Below are 23,121 nucleotides of genomic sequence, written 5' to 3'. Positions count from 1 at the left end.
TGGTCAATTCGGTCAAAATGTCCGAAAAAATATAGTCAATTGACTAAATATGACCAAAAATGACTAAAAATGACCGAAATAAATAAAAAATGGCTGAATTTTTCAAGTCATTTCGGACAAATGACCGAAAACTCTCAGCAAAAAAAAAAACTAGCATCCAAGTAACAGCTAATTAAATGTGATGTATGTTGAACATGGTTTTCGTTTTTGGTATCTATAGCCAGGCTAGCCACTGAGTTTATTACCGATCTTTTCGCAAGATTGCTGATACTAATAAACATACCTTTTTGTTTATGAAAATTGTTTAGGAGTAAGCCTTTTAAAGGGCTTTCATAATGACTTCAAGAGAAGATTATGTTTCTGAGATTGAAGCTATTCAAAAGAAAAAAGCTCTCCTTGAATCTGAACCACCAGAAGAAGAGGAAGAAAACGACACAGAAGGAGAGCCACGTGGAAGAGTGAAACTCGGAGAAGGGGGATTTTATGATCAAGAGATTTATGGCGGGTCAAAAAGCAAGTTTGCAGGATATGTAACATCAATTGCACCAAATGAACAGGTACCGTACAGTATTATACATACATATTTTTAAATTTACCTACAGTTTAGTTAAACTGTACCATATGATATCCAAGAAAATTCTCATACACTTTGTATTAGTTATTTTCAAGAAAGTATATGCCTTCATACGATGCCTGTGACGTTTTGTATTGAGTTTGAAATGCATCATACCACTACCAGTTTATTTGGAAATACAGCAAATTTATTTTAGCCAGAATACATTACATAGGAGTTTTTTGTGTGTTGACAACTGCACCCTACTGGCACTCATAAAGTTTGCGTCTTCTGTTTTCAGGAAGATGAAGATGATGAAGTTGTTAACGACTCTTCAGCGTTACTTGGAAAGCGGCAGACTTACAATGCACCCGCAGCTTTGTTGAATGACATTCCACAGGTAATACGAGTAATGACGTTTTATTTTGTTGATGTTACTGATGGAAAGGTGTTATTGTTTTGGATCATGTCTACTTGTCTAAGTCAGTTGTGGTCATGTTTCTGCTACAGCATTCAAGGTCTGCCAGTTTAATTTCATGCTTTTGAACTGTATTATTATCGTTTGCATTACAGACGTTAAGTAAATGTTGTCTAATGTTTTTCAGGGTAAGGACATTGATCCTTTTGCTGAGACAAGGGCACAAACCATTCTTTCAAGGGAAGACCAATATCGACAGCAGCGTATTCGTCGTGCTATCTCACCCGAAAGAAGCGATCCATTTGCTGATGGAGGAAAGACTCCAGATCCAAAGTTAGCTCAGTATCGCGACATTATGAAACATCAGGTTTGTGTCACATTTTTTTTATTGGTCAACCATCATTTCAGTAATGTCTTTTCTCTGAATATGCATTTTTTACTAAAAGACAAGAAGAGTTGATTGGTGGTAAAAACTTGAAAATTGCGAGTAGAAAGTTGCACATAGCTCGAAGCTGCAGGTTTTCATCTTCAGGATCTAACGTCAGAATAAAGTAATAATAAAAGCACTTTTAATTGAACATTGCTAAGTTTGAATGGAGATGATTTTTCTCATTTAACTTTAGCTTTTATTGAACTGCTGCTTGCGAATGTGATCGCTTTTTTAAACTTTTGTTATGATTGGGTTTCTGCAACGTTTAACTTAAAAAAAATGTAGAGAAATCGTCAGACATTATATTCTTGTGCGTCAAAATGAAAATGTGTCCAAGAAAGAGTAAAAATTGCTTTTCTGATGTATTTCACCTAAATTTTATTTGCCAAACCAAAACATTTTCCAGTCCTAAGTTCTGTTAAGTTACATGACAATCATTGGCTGAAACAATGGCCACATTGCAACTACTGTCAGTTCTCTACATTCAAAGCCAGCCTTTCTGTGGTTTGCAGTCCAGTAGCGTAGAATGGCCATTTTTTGGATGTTCAATTTTTTCAGAAAACTTGAGTCTACTTGTATTTAAAAAAGTCCTTGGTGCTATTCAACGAAGTTAGCTTTGTTGTTTGTTGTTTTCTTGTGTTTTTAAATACAAGTAAACTATATGCTTGAGGTTTACTGTAAAAGTGAACTCCCAAAAATTGGTCACGCTCCATTGGTCTGCACCAATTATGTTACCCACCATGTTCAAGTCTAAGGTAATTTTATGTTTTTTACCAGTCGTTGAGTAAGGAAGAACGGGAAATACGAAATAGAATATCAGAAAAAATGAAGGCAGGAGAATTGCAATCACATTCAACTGCAACTACTGCTGCTCAACCAGCAAAGAAACGAAGGTTTGTTTCTTTTGGAGCTTTTTTGTAGTCTGTACTGCACCGTACATGTATTAATTGGTTGAACGTTCAAAGGTAATCACTAACTGATTTGAAACAAGCCATTGAATGACAAAACATACCAATAGTTCAGCTGAAATTAATGGGGTCCTCATCTATGATTTGTGTCATTTCTTGGCTTACGTTTTTGACATTGGCTTTTTATAATTTATAAGAGTTTTTGGTACTTTTTTTGTAGATGGGATGCCACTCCAACCAATGCTACCCCATCTGCACCAAAGAAGCGGATGACGTGGGACCAAGCAGATACTCCATCACATACTCCTAGTGCACAGAGATGGGAGGAAACACCTGGAAGAGTGAAAGGCAATGAAACCCCCGGTGCTATTGTAACTCCTGGACCAAGTACAAGGGCTTGGGCTGAAACCCCTGGTCACATGACTCCTGGAGCTGTCACCCCTGGTAGAGGTACCCCTGCTGTGGGTGCAACCCCTGGTGGAACCCCGAGCGCAAGAAAGAATCGATGGGATGAAACCCCAAAAACAGAGAGAGAAACCCCTGGTCGGTCCATGGGTTGGGCAGAAACACCCGGTCGCCAAGACAGAGGAGAAGATAGCATTCGGGATACTCCTGGAGCGAGTAAGCGGAAGTCTAGATGGGATTTGACCCCAGCAGCGGCAACTCCAGGAAACCAGACACCGTCAGCAACACCAGTATTTACACCTGGAGGAACTCCAAGTGCGTTTACTCCAAAAACAGGCATTTCAACCCCTGGGGGCACACCATCGATGTTTACTCCTTCTGGTGTCACCCCTATCGGTATGAAAGCCATGGGCATGGCTACTCCCTCCCCTGGTCAAATGATGTCTATGACTCCTGAGCAACTGCAGGTATGTTTAACCTGTTTGTAGATATGTTGTTTAGTAAGATATTACCTTAAGTGTTTTGTCAAATGACGTGTAGTGTTATCATATGATCATGTCATCATATGTTATCATATGAGCGATCATGTCATCGTATGTTATCATATGAGCGATCATGACGTCATACGTTATCATATGAGCGATAACATCTACAATTCTTGTATTGAATTCTTTGCCAGGCTTGGAGGTGGGAACGTGAGATCGATGAGAGAAATCGTCCTCTGACTGATGATGAACTTGACACTATGTTTCCTGAAGGATACAAAGTGCTTCCTCCTCCATCTAGTTACATGCCGATCCGCACTCCTGCTCGGAAGATAACCGCCACTCCTACTCCCATGGGAGGAAGCACAGGATTCCACATCCAAGTTGAAGACAAATCGATGAAAAGTTTGTTGCTTTGTTTCATTGAGAAGGATTTTGTTTAGTTGAAACTTAAAAACCTTGCTCCCATCGCACCAATTCTGTTCTTTTTACATTGATTCAACGTATGCAGACCAATGTAAGAAAGACAGACTCCAAATTATTATTTAAAACTTAGCTACTGGCGTTTTGTTAAACCTGACAAGATTTGATAAATTGAACCATTGATGCTTTCTCCATTAACAGGATGTTATTTATTTTAACTTCACAACAACACCCACAAGCTCACGTTTTTTTGCTTCTAGTTTGTTTTGTTGTTGTCGATGTATTGTTTTATCAACTTGAAGTAAAGTGATTTAATTCGCTATCTCGCGTGTGACTGCAATATTACTAGGTTGAATTTCAATTGCATTCGTATCATCAACTGCAGAATTGCTGTTGACACCCTATTTTTTTCAGGCATTACGGACCAACCGACTGGAAATCTTCCGTTTCTCAAACCGGATGATATTCAGTATTTTGACAAGCTATTAGTGGAAGTAGATGAAGAGACACTCTCTCCAGAAGAGCAAAAAGAACGAAAAATAATGAAGCTCCTTCTTAAGATAAAGAACGGAACACCTCCCATGCGAAAAAGTGCACTCAGACAGGTTCAAGAAAGATTTTTATTTTAACCCAGGCAGTGAAAGGCAACTTTGCCTGACAGAGATTTTATTTATTGATTTCACTTTGTGATTTTTAACTTTTTTTGATACAAAATATTTTCTTTTCCAGGTTACTGATAAGGCTCGTGAATTTGGGGCAGGACCTTTGTTCAATCAAATCCTCCCCTTGCTTATGTCACCCACTCTGGAGGATCAGGAGCGTCACTTGCTTGTCAAGGTTAGTTTCGGTTGCTTCACTCAAGTTTAAAATTTGGATTGGTGAGCAAAAACAATAGTTTGCCAGTCTATGAATAAAAGTAATGTAGACGAAATGCAGTACCGGCTAAAGCAAGTCATAACTTAAGCATGTTGAATAAAAAAAAACCTAACGCAGTGAATATTTTGGCTTTTCTCTGTCATTCTAAGAGATCGTTTCATTTAAAAACAAAGATTTCTATTTTATACTCGCTTATAGATACAGTGTTAACGATAAAGTATTATAGCCTACAAATTTACAAATAGTCAAATCAAGAAAATTGAAATATTTCTGACGCACATTACCACGATCATTAATAAAAAAGAAGACAAATGGTAAAAGAATTAAAGGCAGACCAAGAATGATTTAGACAACAAACATATCCAAATGGACAATACGAGGAAGCAACATAATCATGATGATGATAGAAACAAAGCTGTCGGCTTAATGTTGTAAAGTTTGATTTCCCTGACCATCAAGGTCCGTGTTGTGTTGTACCGTATGTGCGATTGAGTATTTTCTACGAAACAAAATCTTCTAAATTGCCTTTACCCTTGACGCGCAGGTCATCGATCGTATCCTGTACAAGCTAGATGACTTGGTGCGGCCTTATGTCCACAAGATCCTTGTTGTTATCGAACCTCTTCTTATTGATGAGGATTACTACGCGAGAGTAGAAGGACGAGAAATTATCTCGAATTTGGCGAAAGCTGCCGGTCTTGCCACAATGATATCAGTGATGAGACCTGACATTGACAACATGGACGAGTAAGTTCTGCAGAGTATTAGCTGTCATGACAAAGCTGACTCGTATGTGTAAGACATAATGTTACTGTATTTCACCTGCAATAATAACGATTTGTTTTACAGAATAAATAATAAAATTAACGGAGCCTTCTTTTCTCGAGATACAGCATTTAATCACCGGATTAGCTCTCATTTGTGTAGTCAACAAATTTCAAAAAAATTGTTTAAAATTAACTCTTTTATATTAATTGAACGATATATGCTTAGATGTTGATAATAAAAGCTTGTAAAAATTGAGGTATTGTTTGTTTGCATGCATTCGTAAATTATTCGATGCTGTATCGAAAAAAAAAGAGATTCTGAATCTATAATGTTTTGCAGATACGTTCGAAACACGACTGCCCGTGCTTTCGCTGTGGTCGCGTCAGCTCTCGGGATACCATCGCTTCTCCCCTTCTTGAAAGCTGTCTGTAGGAGCAAGAAGTCGTGGCAGGTTTGTGCTGGCTGTCTTGGTTATCTGCTGCAACATTTTCACGATCTTTGTTGATCTTAAGCTTCACAACATGATTCGAGCAATCAAATTTCATACATTCATGTGATTCATACATTCATGGGATTCATACATTCACGTGATTCGTACAATCACAATCACGCGGATAGTAAAAACGTTAAAACTAAAAGTTACTTTTTTGTTCAGCGCTTTGTATTCAGCAGTTGATTTCGTTGTGATCTTTCAACTGCTATGTAGAAATATCAAATAACTATTTTTGCAATTATTCCAGGCCCGCCATACTGGTATTAAGATTACCCAGCAAATCGCCATCCTCATGGGGTGCGCTATACTTCCTCATTTGAAGAATCTCGTTGAAACAATCGAGGCTGGCTTGGAAGATGAGCAACAAAAAGTGAGCTCCTTAAACAATTGAAGCAAAATATTTAAAATAAACCTTCTATATTTGCAGTTGTTAATTTAATAATGCCAATACAGATTCATTTGGAAATTTGGTGATCTCGATGGCGTAGTCATTAGAGTGTCAGCCTCTGAATTGGTAGGCATGGGATCGACATCCTGTTGGGTCGTACCACATACTTTAAAGGTGGCACTGGATCATATTCCCGCGTGGAACTCAGTAAAGGAGTGGATTCAGGGTTTAATGTACTTGGCCGCGCTTCTGTACGGCTCCACTGCCACTGTCTGCTTTTTAAAGCGCTGAGGAGCAACGTTTGTCTGAAATGGGATACAGCGATGTGTGAAAACACACATTATTATTATTATCTTTGCACTGAATGGTTTAGAAGTCCGTGTCTTTACTAGAATTGTGTTCCACCCAGACAGCAAAATTCGTCATCTTTACATTGATTCAACGTCTGCAGACGTTGAATTGAATCAATGTAAAAATAACGGATCTTGCTGTCTGGGCAGTATAGATTCATTGATAATCACAAGATAATCAATACCTGATTCTGTGTTGCCAGGTCCGAACCATTACTGCTCTTGCGTTGGCTGCTTTGGCTGAAGCAGCAACTCCTTACGGCATCGAGTCCTTCGATAGCGTGTTGAAGCCTCTATGGAAAGGTATCAGGACTCACAGGTATGATGGAAGCTTCTAGAAACCGTGAAATGTCCTCTCAGCTCATCGTGACGGCTTAGTGTAATTGTCAACAACAGTATCTTGTACAAAGGGCCATATGACGACAATATCTTAATGGGCGTCGCTGAAGCAATTTAAAATGGAAAAGTTTTGTTTGTGCGTGTAAATTCGCGCAGCGTACACTGGAGACAAATGACCAAATGATATCTCCATTCTCCAACCTCGTTGTACAATTTACAATATACAAGGCTTTAAAAAAGATTTTTCGACTGCAATTTGTAAGTTCTAAAACCGATACTGCTGTGCACAGAGGTAAAGGTCTGGCCGCTTTTCTGAAAGCCATCGGCTACTTGATCCCTCTCATGGACGCCGAGTACGCGAACTACTACACTAGGGAAGTGATGTTGATTCTGATTCGAGAGTTTCAGTCTCCTGACGAAGAGATGAAGAAGATCGTGCTGAAGGTGAGATGCTGCGTTAATGTTTCGATTTCCTCTCTTGTTATGTTATTGTTAGTCTCGCATGAAAATGTTGCAAGTACTGAAAGCAGTACGAAATCCTAGACAACAGTACATCGTACCCTTTAAAATGCATGCCACAAAAGCGTTAATGGAAAGAAAACTGTTGGCGGAAATAAAAAGACCGAAAATCCTCCAATAAACTAACATATTTTGTGCACTTATGAGATGTTGCATTGGACGGTGCAGCAGGCGTTTACTATTTTAGTCTGAGGATTGGCCTACAAACTACAAAGGATAATGACCGCTCGAAAAAATATTCACTTGAGAAAGCCATTGATTAATGTCTCACTGCATAGCCGAGCAGTAAGGCACTCAAAAGTGCCCCGGCTCGTCATCTCTCAAGAGTATTTGACTGTGTCTTTGACAGGACACTTAAAGGTATGCCAGAAGGTGGACAGGAAGATTGACTTCCTTGCCTTCCCGTCCACTTAATCTAAATCTTCAACCACAGGGCGTAAGCCTGGATAGGACAAACAATACCTTACTAACCAAGTAGTGAATTGAACAGGTCGTGAAGCAGTGCTGCGCTACTGATGGTGTGGAGTCTCCATACATCAAGAAGGAGATTCTTCCTCCATTTTTCAAGCATTTCTGGCAGCACAGGATGGCGGTAGACCGCAGGAACTACAGGCAACTCGTGGACACGACTGTCGAGATTGCAAACAAGGTTAGTTCGATTCTTTCAAATCGTCATCACCAGTTTGAACACGAATAGAAAACTACATCCTGTGGTTGTAAGGCGCAAAACGCCATTCAAATAGTAAAAAGTATTTGTTGTACTCCGTAATTACTGACTTCTAATGCATTCTACTACCACCGGTGATAATTATCAAAGCTTATTTCACAAGCAACAAGAAGGCACCGATTCCGAGGATAGCAAGCTAGCGTACTTCCATATCGCAAAAATGTGAGACAAGTGTCGTTTCCTTATATAATAATATATGTCAAAGGTGTCTTTATTTAAACGTTGTCTCTGACTTCGCCTGACACTCTCTTGTAAGACAAGTTGTCATTATTCATTGCTTTTTCATCCTGGGTCATCAACTCGTAATTACATCTATCTAACGCCGTTTGTAGTTGAATTAATGTAACATCGCGCAATGACTTTCAAGGTTGGCGCAGCGGAGATCATCACGCGAGTGGTTGACGACCTCAAGGACGAGAACGAACAGTACAGGAAGATGGTGATGGAAACGATTGACAAGGTGCGTTTGGCGTGTGCCTCTCTCCCAACTAGCAAGATTGCTTTTTTCTACATTGATTCTACGTCTACACTGTTAAAAAATTTTACTGTCCTTTGGACAGGCAGCAAAATAACTTCCTAAGTAGTAATTTTATTTACTGTAATGGAAGTATTTTTACTTCCGTTGACAGTCATATTTTTAATGTTTCTGATCAGTAAAAATACTGCTCTGGATAGTCATTTTTTAAATGTTTCTGATCAGTAAAATTACTGCTCTGGATAGTCATTTTTTAAATGTTTCTGATCAGTAAAATTACTGGTCTGGATAGTCATTTTTTAAATGTTTCTGATCAGTAGAATTACTGCTCCGGATAGTCATTTTTTAAATGTTTCTGATCAGTAAAATTACTGCTCTGGACAGGCAGCAAAATAACTTCCCGAATAGTTTTTGTGACAAACGGCATTATGAGAGTAAAATGACTTTCTCTACAAGTAAATATTACACACGTGCATTTGCAGATATAAATTTATTGTGTACAGCAGACCTCACTGGCGACAATGTTTCACAATATATTTCTCAAGATGTTACAAGTATAGCTATTTGTTTGATGTTTCACGAACACGTGAATTCGCTTTTTTAACTGCAGAGTTCAGCCGAGGCTATATTTCGGCGAAGCATGAAGCAGTAGCGACTGAACAGTGAATTTCTTGACTTGCTTCAATCTTCATAACAAACATCCCTGCCGAAGCATGACCTCGTTGCACAGTCGGAGTACTTTAGGGGGCACATCCCACTTTTTCTTGTCATGACGGATGACCCCAATGCGAGCAAAGTATCTGAGGAAACAACACAAGTTATATCAGTGGATCTTTTCAAATTTGACCGTGATATTTAGCAATGTTTGTAACTACACCACAATACCATCGTGTAGTGAAACCTTCAAATTGATCAGAATGCGTTGTCACTTCCACAAACCTTAGAATAATCGTCATCCTCTGGAGTTGTGGGTTGGAACTTGCGTACATAACTAGTATTAACAGTTTAACACCTCTAATAATCAGTCTGGATGGCCGAGTGGCCTAAGACGCAATCCCTCCGGTAATGGGTGCAGTTCTTCGTAGCTGCAGTAGAGAGACACTGTCAAGAACTTCGTGGATTTGAATCCCACTCCAGACCAGCTTGTCACTGGTATGAATGACTTTGTGAAGGAGGGAGTTCCATTATTGTTATTCCTTAGCTCATACATAAACAATTAAACACATTGCAGGTTTACATACCTCTGTATAAACTCCAGACTTGCAGCTGCACTATCTGGATATGACATTGCAAAGACGTAATATGAGCAGAAGTAAGCCAGCGCTACAAAAAAACGACTTGGTTTCCATTGCAAGGTTGCCTTCGATGAATACAAGAAACTTCACTGCACTGGCAAGAGTGGGCCCTGCAGATGCAATGAGGCACAAATGAAACTACGAAGACTGAAATTAGTGCATATTTACATTTACCAACTTCATATTAGGTGAGCAATTCAAAAGTTCACTTGTACATCAGTCAAAATTGTACAAACGCTCATTCACAACTTACCAAAACACACAATTATTGGATGCTGGTACACGAGTTTCCTCAAACTGGGAGATAGCTGAATCCTACAAATTGAATTCAACATTTTTAAGATATTGAAAATAATACAAACATTGTCAAACACTCATATAGCCGCACTCTTATCGCTAAGAAGGCAATGAAATAGAATTTATTAGCAGTAGTAGCATGGTGTTCATATCACACAAGTTATATATAAGCTATATATAAATTTGCAAAGTATGTGTCGGATGTTCTTCCGGGAATGGGAAGGTTGGGTATTAAAAAATCTGTGTTTGCAAGTAAATAATAATAGATGTACGCTACCTCAAAGCATTGATAAATCGCTGAGCAATCTTCTTTAAAATATGTTGTAATCAGTTCCACTAATCCCACTGAGATGGCAAGTTGTCTCCCAGCCGCCAGTTGTCTCCCGGCACATCATAAATGCACAAGGATAATATCCAAGTATCAAGTTATTCAATGAAATGAAATACAACACATGCTCAGAAAAGCATGAAAAAACCTAAATTGGTTTAAAACATGTATTATGAGACGTTGTCACGAATAATATCGGTAATAAGTACTGGTCCTCTTCCTGTAGCCTAATGGGGATTTTTCCTTCTTGATCTTTGGCCAGGGCTGAGGGTCTATCGTTTACCACCCTGGACCTGCTGCTCAAATTATTTACGCTGGTCACACACGAAAGATCAGCCTACCACAAGTTTTATCACCACAGCTGGATAAACCACTCAATTATTTAGTTCTCACTTTTTAACAGTCCTGGGCATTGACTAGGCCTATAAACTGCAACTGACGGCAGAGGTTTCACTGTGAGGTAAAATGGAGTTGCATCTCAAATGTCGTTACTCCCTGGCTACTCATGGGCAAGGTGTAGCACCAGATATGGCAGATATACTCTCTAGCTAGGGTCACAGCTTGTTTTTATAAAACTGTGTAGGCTACCTAATACTTTCTCATTTTGAAGACAGTTGCAGCAGCCATGCCTAGTAATCTTTTGGCAGAATCTGAAACACTATTTGACCGGTCATGACATCACTATACAGGCACTTTTTTCTCTTTCAAAGCAAAAGACGAGAAGCGCGTATATAAGTTCTAAATTCGACAAGTTTATTCAACTTGATCTGTGGCGCGTGCGATACTTCGCCGACTCCTATTCTAGAGGGAATGAGTTCGATACTACCCGGAAGCATTCTTTTTTTTTTAACTAAATTTTGACTCAAAGTGCATTTTGTAGTCAATTTTTAATTTGAGTTGCATTACATTTACATACTATTACCATTTTTTTAAAAGAAGCATTGTATATATCTAACTTGTTGAGAGCAAAAGTGTAATGCTTCGTTCGGCACACACGATCACATCAATCAATCATTTTATTTTTGTCATTAACGCGTCCGGGACAAAAAAGATACTAACTACAAAAATCGATATAGACCTACCAGCACGTTAATGAACGGGAAAAGGTGGCAAAACCTTGAAAGGTTTAAAACGTGCCTGAATGAAAAATTATGTAGTAGGCTATATATCAGTAGTTAGCACGGCCACAAACGGAAAATTACCCAGAAAAATTCTCAAATTCCAGCAAATTAAAAAAACTCTAACTTTATTACTCACATTTGAAAAGACATAAGAAATTGGGCTGTAGGCAACTGAAATTAAAAATTAACTACAAAATGCACTTCGGGTCAAAATTTAGTTAAAGAAAAAAGAACGCTTCCGGGTAGTATCAAACTCATTCCCTCTAGAATAGAAGCCGGCGAAGTACAGTATCGCACGCACCACGTATCGAGTTGAATAAACTTGTCGAATTTAGAACTTATATACGCGCTTCTCGTCTTTTGCTTTGAAAGAGAAAAAAGTGCCTGTATAGTGATGTCATGACCGGTCAAATAGTGTTTCAGATTCAAAGACCGGCGCCGGTCAAATAGCCACTGCCTAATCTTTTTATAGTACGATTCCAACACTGGATCTTCCAATCCAGAGTCCGAATGCTAGAAGCTACTACAACAGAGCTCGACTACTTCAACATTGTGTGTTCAGTAGGCTACAATCCTAGTATACTGGGAAGATGAGTTAGGTAGTTCTTCACATTGACTCAGGGGTGCAGTGGTTAGAAAATTGTAGGGAGGGGCAGAGCCTCACTGCATTGACTGACAGACCGACCTGCCTGATCTAAGTCATTGTTGTTCAGTGCATATTGCTTAACTATGTAATTTCGTTGCAGTTTAATGCAGTTAACTTACTAAAAGCATCAAAATAAATTAATTTCAATGGTACGCTATTGTTCTCATTTGTCCATGGTAAACATAAAAAAAATCAGCAAAGATACCATTTGTACGATTAAACTTGTTACCTGTTCAGTGATACAGGTTTAACGATGCTACTTTTGCTATTGACACGCTTCCTCTGTCTATCTGAAACTTATGACTGCAACAAAACCAGCTGTAACTAAGTTACTGCACTATTCCTGCAACCATGCTTGATGCTTGCATTCTTGCACATGCTCAGTTGTCAGACTCAGTGTTGCCAGATGCTTAGCACCAAAAAGTAAATAAAATTTCACCAGATTGCATACAACTTCACCAGATATGTAAAACACCCTAAATAAAACAATTTCGCCTAAAAATACAAATAGTTTTTAATACATAAGACACTGCCGTCACGCATGCGCAAACCTCTTGCAAAACGTTTTCTATACGAGCGGGGATTTTTCGCTTAAAAGTTTAAAAAAACTTTCTTGAAAAAAATAGATTGGGGGAAAACTTTACTAGATTTCACCAAAAAGTTTTCTGGTCCCAAAGTCAAAAAATTTGGCATCAAAGGCCTCTAAAATTGAATTTCACCAGAATTTTTTTAAATTTGTTATCCTATTTCTCCATCTGGCAACGCTAATCAGACTCTGCAAATTCTGAGCGGAAGGCGGGAAATTGAGCGCGGACCAGGATAACATTCGTCAGCCCATTGGCTGACGACTGATCATCATCATCATTAAGTTCCTTCCTCTCGTCGAGGGTTGGAGGCAATGAGACGCCAAGTTTCTCTGTTTTGAGCTTTTTCTTTTGCAGTTTTGTAGTTAAGTCCTGACCAGTCTTCAATATCATTAGTCCAAATTCTTGGTGGTCTGCCCTTATTTCGTTTGCCGTTCATTTTTCCTTCTAGTAGTTGTGTTTGAATAGAATTATTGCGAATCATGTGGCCAAAATATTTCAATTTTCTTGATTTAATTGTTTGTAGAATTTCCATGTTGGTTTGTATTCTGGATAGTACATCTTTGTTTGTGATTTTATCCTTCCATGAAATTTTAAGCATTCTTCTATAAATCCACATTTCAAATGCCTCAAGTCGTTTAACCATTTGTGATGACAGTGTCCATGTTTCTGCATTGTAGAGTAGTGTAGTCCATATATAGCATTTCGCAATTCGTTTTCGAGTGTTGATGTTAATTTTGCGTGTTGTTAATGTCTTTTTCATTTTCACGAAGTTGTTTCTTGCTATTTCTATTCGTCTCAATATTTCTGTATCGCATCTGCCATTTTCAGTTATTGTGTGTCCCAGATAGGTAAAGCTTTTGACTTGTTCGACCAGCATTCCGCCAATGGTAATATTTAAACTTGGTACATTTTCTTTTCTTGTAATAATCATAGTTTTCGTCTTGTTTATGTTGATTTTCATGTTATATTCCTTTCCAATATTGTTCACTTTTTCTATTATTGTTTGGAGAGCTTCTGTTGATTCCGCCAATAAAACAGTATCGTCTGCATACCTTAGGTTGGATATGTTCATACCTCCTATGCTGATACCCTCCATTCCATCAATCTGTCTGAAAATCATTTCAGTATACAGGTTGAATAGACATGGAGATAGTATACATCCCTGGCGAACTCCACGTTTTATGTTCATTGCACCAGATAGACCATCTTCCATCTGAATAAACGCCTTTTGCGTCCAATATAGATTTGCTATCAGTCGCAGATCTTTTCCATTTAAACCTATATCAGCCAAACATTGCATCAATTTTTCGTGTTTAACTCGGTCAAAGGCCTTTTCATAGTCTGTAAAGCAAGTATAAACATCTTTATTGATTCGGTTGTAACGTTCACATATAGTTCTCATATTGAAAATTCCTTCCCGTGTTCCCTTTCCAGGCATAAAACCACTTTGAGTGATAAGTGATAAGAGACGACTGATAAGTGATAATAATTCTCGGGTTTTAGTCAGAGAGTCGAACCGTTTGACTATAAAACTCGGGTTCGGTTCGACTCTCTAGTACTTTCAGTGCATTTTTAAGGAACCAATATTACAAACAATTAAAACATTTTTGTTGGAAGCCCGTGAGTTCGGATCTCTAGCAAACTTTCCTTCTAGTCATGATTGTTTCAATTAACCCACGAACTCTATATTGCTGGCCAAGGTAGCCTATATCAGATATCAAAACAGAAAGGCATGACATAACGTAGCATCCCACTGTTTCGAGAATGTGCTGGTGTGACCGTAAATATGTTGACCGGAAAAAAGATTGACGTTTCGTAGAAGTGCTAAATATATTGCTGCACAGGAGTAGGCTATAGTAGCCTAATCGGACTAAAATAACGGTGTTAATAAAATGTTACTGCCCATGTAGCCTACCGTACCTATAGTACAATTACTGCCAATGCAAGTTAAAAAAAAACTATAAAAAGTCAGTGAAATTTTACTATTTTTGTCAGTAAAATGCAAAACACTTTCACAGACCAGTAAATTCACTTCGAAAAAAGAAGTGAAATCATCTACTACGAAAAGAAGTAAAATTTAAAACTGCTCAATCAGTGATTCTACTATATTTGGAGTAAAAAAACGTCTTTGTCTAGTAAATATACCACAAAATGGCCAGTAATTTCAAGTACTGTAACAAGATAGTAATATTCTACTGCTCTTTTGACAGTAAAATTACGAAAATTTTTAACAGTGTAGACCAAAGTGAAGCAGTTTTATAACTGCGGATGTTTGAAATTTAATGGAAATTGAAAAATAGGTTCCAAGAAACTTGTTTTCAAAGTTATTTTTCTTTATTATTTTAATTTTTGTTTACACGCCATGTTGAAAATGGTCTTTTTGATTCAAACTGGTTATACGATCAAAGCAGCTACGATCCAGCTTCATTGCAATGCATACCCAACAGGGTTGCTAAGCCTGTCATTGTAGGCGAGCATCCGCTCAAAAACGAATTTTTATGTGATTCTTTCAACACGCAATGTTCTACTCACATAGTTCGATTTGAACTGACGCTCAGTTCATGGGAATCGAATTTTGATGCGAACTAGCTCGAAATGCATACTTTGTTCATATGATTTTGTGTCCCAGATCCTGGCCAACCAGGGGGCGGCGGAGATTGATCACAGGCTGGAGGAGCAGCTTATTGACGGCATCCTCTACGCCTTCCAGGAACAAACCACAGAAGACGTTGTGATGCTCAATGGATTCGGTACTGTGGTCAATACGCTTGGAAAGCGCGTGAAAGCCTATTTGCCGCAGGTACGTTCCAGATATTGCTTTATGCTTTGTTACCATCGCTGCTTTAAACATTTTATGTTACCACATATTCTTTTATGGATGGTTGGTATTTTGCCTTGTTAAAAAGCGGCACTTACTCGTATTCTCGTCACCAATCACGTGACAGGCAAGAGGAATTGCGCAATATTGCTTGGTTGTGACGTCAACGACCAAATGATGCCCGATGGGGAAATACCTTGTTGGCTTTGGGCACTCGACTTTCGCTTACTGGATATCAACCTTTATTATGAAACACACAACGCTTATTAAACATGTATTGCATCGACTGCTTGCAATGGTAAAAGTAGCACGTCTGTGCTGTTCATTGTCATTTTGGTTTCTGTATAAATAAAGCGGTTCAGTATTCAGAGTCACGTCAACGACATGACATTGTACGCGTCATCTGCATAAAAAAACTCAAATCCACGACATTTATCTTATTGTAATTGTAATGCAGTTCAATTCATAGATTTATGGTTGGACATTATGGCTGAATGGTTGAACTGCTGCAAAAAAGTAAACACTTTTTACAGATTATAGAGCTTCGGTAGAGAGTTTGTCTTGTTGAACCATAGGCATACGAAGCCGAGCAACGTGATCAAGTTTAACATCTTCAAGTTTATTAGATTTACATAAACATAAAGCTACGCAACAAATTAAGTATCGAACGTTTTCGACATCACAAGATGTCCTCTTCAGGAATAATATACATACAACTTAACTACATCTGAAAAAATACAATGGTTAACTAAAAATATAAACAGAAAAAGACAAAAACTGCACAGTACTTCTGACTACTTTTACAGATTACTTTAAAAGTGTTCTTTTGGTGTCTGCTGGTTTTCATTGCCAGAAATCTGTTTCCGCTTCTACGATAAAAACGAACTTTCTATAAATTGTTCGCTTTTATGCAGATCTGTGGTACCGTGTTGTGGAGGCTCAACAACAAAGCAGCGAAGGTCCGGCAGCAGGCCGCTGATCTCATCTCTCGCATCTCCGTGGTGATGTTGGCGTGTCAAGAGGAGAAGTTGATGGGCCATCTCGGAGTAGTCTTGTACGAATACCTTGGAGAAGAATACCCTGAAGTCCTGGGTTCAATTCTCGGCGCACTCAAGTCCATTGTTAATGTTATTGGTAAAATATGTTTGAAGATATTTCTTAGCACAATGAATCTGCAAAATGTGTCATCATGTCAATCACCAAGACCAGGGGTGTGCAACCTTTGTTACAGGAGGGCCAGATATAAATAATTGGGTGAAACCGCGGGCCGCACGTTTATTTAACATATGATTTCTAGTAGTTGCAGGCACAAAAGAGTAGTTTTTCTTGCTATTCATGTTATTCTTATATTGGGGGTTATCTCCTTCCAGAAATGATAAGTTAGGACGCATAAATTTCTGAAGAAAACTGCTATTCAAATTTATTGTCACACTGTCTTTAAACGTGCTCAGTGAGAAGTTTGCAGCTGGCTTCTTTTCCTGACGGCTTTTCCAAATTTACTTTAATGGAAGTGATCGCAATTCGAAGTCCATTTTCCAAGTGTTGGTCTGTCAGAACCGATCAATAGGGAGATTTCATGACGCCTGTTTTAGAAAAAAATGTTCACACAAATACGTTGAGCCAAAAAGTGCCATTTTTGAAGCCATGGATTTTTGAAATGTGGAAAGTCATCTTGGTTGAAATGTTTTCGGTAAAAATCGCCAAGATTCTTTTTTAAATACTTTGCTTTCAAATCCTTTTTCTCTTGAAGATCAATCAGTTCAAGTTGGATATCAGCTGGTGCTTTGTCAATGTCCGTGTTGAATGGCGAAGAGAATATACCAAACAAATGTTCATGAGATTTGAAGTCCTTGAAACGAGCCAAAAATTCATACAACAATTTTTCAAATTTAGTTTTCTTCTCCGGATGCATTCCATAGTCTCTCAAAGTTGGAAAGTGGAAAAGATGTCCTGTCTGTATGTGAGCTTTCCAAAGTCGTACTTTGTTCATAATGCCTTTTATGTGACCATACATTTTTAAAAATAATTGATTAAACTACCATTCAACGTTTTATAGGCAGAGAAAACTTTTTCTCGAACCGTAGAAAATTTCATGATCAGATCACCGCTTCAATGCGTGATGGAAAGCTACAGATAAATCTGCATCTGGCATTACAGAGTGTAAAAACAGTGTTGCAGAACGCGTTTTCGAATATTAAATTCTCATCAGTGCAACTACGTTTATGAACGCAATAACAACGGTTAACTTTAAACTCAATACAATACATTACAAACATTATAAGGACATATTCTCAGTGTTCAATTGAATATTAATAAATCCAGAGACATCAGAATAGAAAATTAAATACAATGGATTGGCGGTGGCCGGTGGGAGACTTCTAAAATGGTTAACAGAAGGTGCGAAATCTACAATATTCCACTCCACAATGAATTGTTCAAACGTACCAGACTAAACTAAATTACCGTATAAACATGTTTCGCGGGCCGCACACAATTCAAAATTGGCACATCTTCGCGGGCCACATAATTTTTCTTCGCGGGCCACATTTGGCCCGCGGGCCGCACGTTGCACACCCCTGACCAAGACCATTGCTTTAAGGTTCAATTCGTACGATGGCTAAGACTTACTACTGTTACCTGTCACTTTACTAAGCTACCTATTCTGTTTTTATCAACAGCGGATTTTTTAAGCTGCCGATTAAGCTAGCCATCTGATTAAATAATCGAAAATTTACGTAAAATTCATCTGGTCAGTAATCGGCTATTCTAATCACTGGATTAGGGTGAGTGCATACGGAATAATTATTCCTTGAAATAAGTTGCTTAATCAGCAGATTTGCTTAATCGGTGAATAATCCACTGTTGGTTCGTCCATTCCAAAACCTAATTCAGTTAGGTTAATTTATTGCATTTAATTTTAGTGCTTCTATTGTTTTTTTTTGCTTCAGTGGTCACTTTAAAAATGGGCCTTTGTCTCTTTCATTGTTCTCTGTTATGCTTGACCGGGCATTTCCAGAAATTATCGGTTACTCTATTATTAAAAGGGTTGAAAAGAACGTGGTCAACGACAAAAGCAACTTATTTCTGGTTTCCCAATATCTTTTGTCTTTTCCTCCAGGAATGCACAAGATGACTCCTCCTATCAAAGATCTTCTTCCTCGTCTCACTCCCATTCTGAAGAATCGTCACGAAAAAGTCCAGGAAAACTGCATTGATCTAGTGGGAAGGATCGCTGACAGAGGAGCAGAGTATGTCAGCGCCAGGGAATGGATGAGGATCTGCTTCGAGCTTCTTGAGCTTTTGAAAGTAAGAAGGAAAGTCAATCCTGTTGCTTTTTTCCACGTTATTTTCCATATAAAACTGGTATTCCATCAAATATAGTTATTGCTCTCTAAAACCTCTACAAGCCTGTTTCACCCTAAAAAGGGGATCATGAGAAGGTGCTTATTCAAATAGATTCTATTTGATTAAAGACCTGCTAATGACCCACCTTTCAGGTGAAACAGGCTGTAGAGGTTTTTGAGAGTAATAAGTAATAACTATATTTGATGTAATTCGCTCTGCTGGACTGATATTCAATTCGTGGTTATTTCCTAACTAAATTGTTATGAATCGTATGAGTAATTTTTAATTGTTATTTCACAATTTTGTGCTGAACCACTCTTTGCTTTTAAAAGCGCTAAAGTAGAACCATTCCCTTTATTCAGAAAGTATAGTTCTAAATTATTGTTATCATGAACTCTATCCACTCGCTCACACTTTCTCCCCCCCCTCTTGGCTCTCACCTTTGTCTTAGATTTTCGCATTACAGGTCACCGTGGTTGTCGTGTGTTAACGTGGCCGATCAATTTTTTCTCAAAATTTTTACCAAAAACAGGCTCACAAGAAGTCGATCCGTCGTGCCGCAGTGAACACGTTTGGTTACATCGCCAAAGCCATCGGTCCTCACGACGTTTTGGCAACCCTGCTCAACAACTTGAAGGTTCAGGAGCGGCAGAACAGAGTCTGCACCACCGTGGCCATCGCTATCGTCGCGGAAACCTGCTCCCCCTTCACTGTCCTGCCAGCTTTGATGAATGAGTACCGAGTCCCGGAATTGAACGTTCAAAATGGTGTGCTGAAGGTGAAAGATTTGAGTTTTGTTATTTACTTAGCCTACGATTTTTTGATCTACACTTAAACCATATCCTAAAACGACTAAACTTCAACTAGAAGTATTTAAGCATAAAGGAGCCTTCTTCCTGGCAGTCAGTACAAAACTTGCTACAATCGTTGCCGAGAAAAAGCATTTAAATGGTGGCTATTGGCAACACGATACTCTATGAACTCTGGGATTACTTTTTTTACCATTCATGCTCGGTTCATAAATATGCTATGCACTTTTAACTCAAGTAACAAGTAGCCTGAAGCCATGCAGCATAAATGCGGCTACTCCAAAGCTATTTTTCGCCAATTGAAAGTTTACTGCACTGAAGTCTATACCAAGCTTAACTTTTAAAATAAGGTCTAAAAATAAATAAAAAATGTACTGAAAAACGTCTGCAGACGTTAAATCAATGTGAAAAGGAACGTTTTTGCTAGTTAAGTACGTATTTTCAACACAAGAGTATTCACAACCTGCAGGCCATGTCCTTCCTCTTTGAATACATCGGCGAGATGGGCAAAGATTACATCTACGCCGTTGTTCCTCTGCTCGAGGATGCTCTGATGGAACGGGATCTCGTGCACAGACAGATTGCGTCTTCCGCTATAGCGCACATGTCTTTGGGAGTTTACGGCTTCGGGTGCGAGGACGCACTGAACCACTTGCTCAACTGCGTCTGGCCGAACGTCTTTGAAACCTCTCCCCACGTTATCCAGGTATGGTCGGGAACCTTACGTTTGTCAATGTTAATTAGACGTTACGGAAACCTAAAAATTCTTGACGTTAAAACGATGTAAAATGGCAGCTGTCGCTGGCTGGGATGCGCAGTGCATTTTAAAGTCGATCTGTTATTATTGTAATTAGGAATGGTAGAAGTAGGGGATTGCTCACTCTAAAAGAAGGTGGACAACTGGAGGGTCATAGTGTTATGACAAAATTTGGTGCAACTACAGCTTGAGGTCTACCGTCATATGTCGCATACCCAGGTGCAGCGTGTTTGACCTGTCTACGAGTGTAGAAAGTGTATATTGCCAAAATAGATGTATGAAAACATGTGATATCATGCTTATGTAATGCTATACTAGGCATAATAATGCAGCAATAGTTTTCACGCTACAGTGCTAGCAGTAGTTAACCTCACACTGCTGTAGCAAGGCTCTGTCGATGTTCAAGCATCCTAAACCTCAGGCAAAATATAGCATTTCATTTGTTAAAAATGAATTTGTGTAAAAGCAAACAAAACTTTTTGCAGTTCTGCCAATTTTTAAATTTTGCAGTGACCCTCCAGATGTCCATATCGCAAGAAAAATCAGTAAAGCGAGTCGTCCCGTTATTCCACTGTTCCTAATTGTAATAAACGTCTGAAAACATTATGAAGCGCTTGTCAACAGTAAGAAAATTGACATCCTTGTCCGCTTAATCAAGATCTTAAGTCGGCAGATGTATTACAAAAAATTTGTAGTCTGATTTTGCTATTCTAGAACGATCGAAATTAGCCTTCTATCGTTGCTATGCGACTTCTTTGCCTCAAAATACTAACCAGCAATATATTTTTGCAGGCTGTCATGTCAGCTCTGGATGGGATTCGCATATCACTGGGACCTACCAGGTTGATGCAATACTGCCTGCAGGGCCTGTTCCACCCGGCCAGAAAAGTAAGAGTTGTACCAAAATTCGGTTTCAATTTGTGCAATCGAGAAATAAAGTCTCAATACATATTATTTTACCTACCGCGATTCAGTTCGCCACTGCTGCAGTGTACGCGATACTGGCTTATGTGATGACGCATTGTTACGTATTTTCCAGGTTCGAGACGTGTATTGGAAGGTGTACAACGGCGTGTACATCAGCGCCCAGGATTCCCTGACCCCGGCGTATCCTCGCGTCTACAACGACGACAAGAACCAATACGTCAGATACGAGTTGGATTACGTTCTCTAGACCGACGGCATTCAGTTTGGAATCGAAAAAACTTTGAACAACATTTCATTTTTGTACAGTGCGTTTCTTTGAAGTGGTAGAGACTTGGATCAACATTAGAAGTTCTAAAAACATTCAACGACTAATGTACTGCTGACACTGACAGTGGCATTAGTTTGTGGTTGCGACTCATATACCTGTTGATGAACTAACTTCCTTTGTCCTGAACGCCTAAATTCGATGTATATCTTCCAATTCTATCTAACTAGAGATGCTGTACAGTCTTGATTAAAAAATCTCACCAAAAAAATATTAAAAGTGTGAATATTCTAAATTTTGTTTCCCGGACAATAATTACAGAAGTAAAAACAAAAATTAGTTTTTCGTAGTGCAGCAGAAGTATTTAGAAAGACTGTTGCTACAACTATGAAAACTTGACATCTTATGTTTTCTCACCTTGATTGACTTTTTTGGTTTAAAAAACTCTGGCATGACTTATTCTAGCTCGGAATTCTTTTATTTTTGGAGTTTAATTTTATAAGATGCTAATTGACAAGAAATGTATTCCATACAAAAACATCGCTTAGTGCCGCTGTTGGCATTATTGCGTTTTACCATAATCATTTCAATAGTTTGGCGATGTGTACAAAATAGAAATCACTACGGGACTGCTTGAAAGGTCTTAACGTGGTTAAGCGTTTTCTTGAAGTTGATATTCGAATTTATAAGTTTTAAAGCCTGACAGGATTTAGTTTTGACAGAACATTTTCTGAAATACAAGTTGTCTTTTTAATCAAACTTCTTGAATGTGCTTATCATAAACTTTTGTTCCTCGAATTCGAACGCACATGAAATCGCAGCTAATCTGGTCAAAGTAACAGGACGATAAAGGGTTTGTTTCTACGGTTTCCCTGTGTAAAACCACACACCACGTCAAGGCAAGGTCGTTATTAATTGCTATCGTTGTCACTTTTGAAACCAAAACCGAAGAATTTTTGTGAATACACCAATCATTGTAAAACGCATTCGTTTTCTGGCAAATTGCGCTTTTGATTTCGATGGAATGCGCTTTCTTTTTTAACATGTATTGATATTCTGTCAACCTTAAATGAACTATCAGTTGTCAAAGACGAAACTAAGTAGATCTTGTGAAAGGCCTTGGTTTGGTTGGTTTTTAAGTCTTTATCCTCGGACTGACAAAGCCTTGATAGGTTATTCCTGGTAGTTTCGCATACTTGCAGAGGCTCTTGACGCAAGGCTGGTTACCGCGATTGGCAGAGTGAAGTTTTCCGATGGTTGCCGGGGAATTATTTCATTCATTAGTTGCCACTGAATGGAGAGCAGTCCTTAGAATGCGTTGCTCAAGCGCACACTCCGAGAGTCCAACCAGCGCCGCGTGATCTTGAGC

At 38.7% G+C, this 23,121-nt stretch overlaps 1 protein-coding gene across 1 annotated transcript; it reads left to right on the top strand.

Annotated features, from left to right (window-relative positions):
* Nucleotides 1-312: 312 nt before the first annotated feature.
* On the top strand, nucleotides 313-22,673 carry LOC145787124 (splicing factor 3B subunit 1-like). Its single transcript, XM_082598850.1, has 22 exons — nucleotides 313-557; nucleotides 855-953; nucleotides 1,159-1,338; nucleotides 2,179-2,294; nucleotides 2,530-3,181; nucleotides 3,394-3,604; nucleotides 4,037-4,227; nucleotides 4,352-4,459; nucleotides 5,043-5,245; nucleotides 5,606-5,717; nucleotides 6,007-6,129; nucleotides 6,701-6,816; nucleotides 7,127-7,280; nucleotides 7,846-8,004; nucleotides 8,450-8,542; nucleotides 15,461-15,631; nucleotides 16,564-16,783; nucleotides 18,768-18,955; nucleotides 19,527-19,772; nucleotides 20,273-20,509; nucleotides 21,353-21,448; nucleotides 21,600-22,673. Exons 1-22 carry the CDS (start codon nucleotides 336-338, stop codon nucleotides 21,732-21,734), a joined length of 4,032 nt encoding a protein of 1,343 aa, XP_082454976.1. The 5' UTR covers nucleotides 313-335; the 3' UTR covers nucleotides 21,735-22,673.
* Nucleotides 22,674-23,121: the final 448 nt, after the last annotated feature.

The sequence above is a fragment of the Aplidium turbinatum genome, chromosome 18 (genome assembly GCF_918807975.1).
Source record: "Aplidium turbinatum chromosome 18, kaAplTurb1.1, whole genome shotgun sequence".
Taxonomy (NCBI): Eukaryota; Metazoa; Chordata; class Ascidiacea; order Aplousobranchia; family Polyclinidae; genus Aplidium; species Aplidium turbinatum.
The sequence above is the reverse complement of the archived record's forward strand: the minus strand, read 5'-3'. Positions and strand labels throughout refer to the sequence as shown.

Excerpts from the sequence above, each read along its gene's own strand:
- LOC145787124 (XM_082598850.1), top strand. The coding sequence starts at position 336 with ATGACTTCAAGAGAAGATTATGTTTCTGAGATTGAAGCTATTCAAAAG. Across the intron at positions 3,605-4,036 it reads TGAAGACAAATCGATGAAAA|GCATTACGGACCAACCGACT; the intron begins GTTTGTTGCTTT and ends TATTTTTTTCAG. Across the intron at positions 5,718-6,006 it reads GGAGCAAGAAGTCGTGGCAG|GCCCGCCATACTGGTATTAA; the intron begins GTTTGTGCTGGC and ends CAATTATTCCAG.